The sequence below is a fragment of the Suncus etruscus genome, unplaced genomic scaffold (assembly GCF_024139225.1).
Source record: "Suncus etruscus isolate mSunEtr1 unplaced genomic scaffold, mSunEtr1.pri.cur scaffold_97_ctg1, whole genome shotgun sequence".
In the NCBI taxonomy this organism is placed as follows: domain Eukaryota; kingdom Metazoa; phylum Chordata; class Mammalia; order Eulipotyphla; family Soricidae; genus Suncus; species Suncus etruscus.
The window spans coordinates 1-2,500 of record NW_026060409.1 but is presented as its reverse complement, the minus strand read 5'-3'; the positions used below and the strand labels follow the sequence as shown (position 1 = coordinate 2,500).

At 74.8% G+C, this 2,500-nt stretch overlaps 1 protein-coding gene across 1 annotated transcript in view; it reads left to right on the top strand.

Moving 5' to 3' along the window:
* The window catches only part of LOC126000728 (collagen alpha-1(I) chain-like), a 4,783-nt gene extending 2,404 nt beyond the window's left edge, over positions 1–2,379 (top strand). Inside the window, exons 3-6 of the mRNA XM_049767862.1 lie at positions 1–745; positions 802–1,519; positions 1,666–1,998; positions 2,114–2,379. The exon at positions 1–745 is cut by the window's left edge and continues 1,070 nt beyond it. Of these exons, the coding sequence (XP_049623819.1) occupies positions 1–745; positions 802–1,519; positions 1,666–1,998; positions 2,114–2,379 (2,062 nt within the window). The remainder of the gene's footprint in view (positions 746–801; positions 1,520–1,665; positions 1,999–2,113) is intronic.
* The last annotated feature ends 121 nt before the right edge of the window (positions 2,380–2,500 follow it).

Below are 2,500 nucleotides of genomic sequence, written 5' to 3'. Positions count from 1 at the left end.
CACGCGCGGCCGAGCGGGCGAGGCGGGGGAGGGAGAGGCGGACCACAAAGAGGCGGCGGTGCGTACGCGGAGGCGTTGCCGAGCCCGTGTGGGGGGAGCGTCCCCCGCGCCCGAAACCCGAGGCGGGGGGCACAAAGGCAGCGGCGGGCCAGACACAAGAGAAGAGGGCCCCGCGAGAAAAGCCTCGCGAGGCCGACCCGGCCAGACGCGACCCCCCGAACGGGCGCGACTCCGCTCCCGCCAACGCCACCCGCCGCCGGCGCGGACGTGCCAACCCCCACGAGGACAGAGCCGGGCGGGGGAGGCTGGCCGGCAAGCTACGGGCGAGCGAGACACCCTCCAGAGGGGAGGGGCCACCCAGCGGCCTTCTGTCCCTGCAACGCGACGGGACGGGACCGCGACGGCCGCGGACGCGACGTGCGCGGGGCGGGCGAGGGTGGTCACGACCAGGGCACCGGAAGCCCAAGGCCCTCGGACACGACCGGGCCACCGGGAAAACACGCGCGGGAATCCCACCGCCCAGCCACAAGGGCGGTCCCGCAAACCACGGCCCGGGACGACGGCCGGCCCCGTCAGCCGGGAACCAGCCCCTCAAAACCTCCGGGGAGGCGCGCACACGCCCCCGCCGCCCGCACGCACAGCGCGAACCCGACGACCGCCGGGGAAACCCCGGCCGCGCCAACCGCCAAACCCCGCCGCCACGGCCCGCCCGACCGCGCCCGAAGGCGGGGACGGGGGACGCGAGGCCGGCCGGGGCACGCTTTTCTCACTCAAACCGAGGGCCTCTCTCGGCGCTCTCAGACCTTCTCCGACCGGGACCGTCCGCCGGAAACCCCCTTCCGGGTTCCCACGGCTCCGCACGGCAGAGCCCAGCCGTCGGCTCCGGGGGCGGCCGACCGACCGCGCGACCCCGGGGGAAGCACCGCGCCTGAACCCCGGGCGCCGCACCGAGGCGGAACCGCCGAGCGCCACCACACACCACTTCCCCCCGCGGCGGCCCGCAGCACCCCCGCCGGCTGCGGCGACTCGCCCCGGGGACGAGGAGAGGAGAGGACGGGCGGGAGAGGCGTACACGCCGCCCCCTTGCTCCGGGAAAGCGCATCCCCCGCGGGGGCAAGAGCGGGGCGGCCCCCTCTCTCCGCGCCTCGGCAAGGGCGAACCCGTTGCCTCGGCGACGACCACGCCAGCACAGCACGCGCGTCCCGAGAAAGCCCGGAAGCCCCTCGCCTCGCCGACCGTAGTACCGGGCGCCCGACGACCGGCCGGGACGCCAACTCGGCCCGGCGGGACCCTCCCCCGACTCGGAGGGGGGAGGCGCGGGACGCGGTAGGCCAAGAGGAGCGGGCGCCGCCGCTCGGCACACCCCCGCCGCGGGGGCTCGAACGGCGGACCCTCCGGCTACCGGTGGGGCGCACAGAGGCGGAAGGAGGGGCGGCGGACCCAAGGGGGCCGAACGCACCCTCTCGGATCGCTAGAGAAGGCTTCCTCCGCCGAGGGGGCGCCACCCCCGAAGCCCAAGGCGAGCGACACCCGTCCGTCGGACTTTTCCACACAGGGAGCTTGGGGGGGTCTGCGGTAGGGGCCACAAAGAGATGTACGAGCGTCCGCGGTCAGGTCCGTGTGTGCCGAGCCCGCGGGGGGACCCGCCGTCCCCCCGCCACGCAGCTCGGCCAGCAGCCCCCGCCCGCCAGGACGAGGGGCCGGCTGTCCCCCCAACGAGGAGAAGGGGGAAAGCAACGACGGGCTCGGGGAGGCCTATCTTTAAGAGGCCCCGGTCGCCCCCGAGGGGACCCCGCCGACACAACGGCACCCACCACTGTCGCTCACGCGCCCGCAACGCCGTGGGACTATGCTGGCTGCGTGCGGGCACGCGCCCGGGGCCGGCCGCCGCAGGACGGCAGCCCGACACCCCCATCATCGCCAAAGCTCGACCGCCTCGACCCCCCCCCGAGCGGTCCTCGGGGGAGAACGACCACCAAACGCCACGCCGGAGCACGGGTAAGGTTCAGTGAGGAAAGCCCAGTTCGACACGGGAAAGCACAGCGCCAGGGAACGGGAAGCGACACCACCAGCTCGGCCTCGGGCACCTGACGGACGACCTGGAGCGCTCCAGGGGCACCACCGAAGACCGGGTGGAAGCGCGGCAACGGCGCGACACCGGGCGGCCCCCCTAACACCTCCGCCGCGGAGGCGGGGGAGCCGGCTCGAGAAGAACACCACGCGAGGGCTGTCTGCTGCGTCAGAGGGACCCCGGCCCTCAGCGAAGAGAGCGGGGTCGGGCCGGATTCCGCACCCCTGCGCCCACCCACGACACACCCGGTGCGGGGAGAAGCGAGGGGCCCGCTGGCAGAGCGAGAAGATCGGTCCCATTCGCCATGAATGTCCGTCCCTCGTCTGGCGCGGCTTAGGCCCGGCCCAGGAGAGCGCGACACCACCACATCGATCAGTTTGGAGAGGGCTAGGAGGAGCGACCTCGCACGGCCCCCGGGCCTCCGGAGAG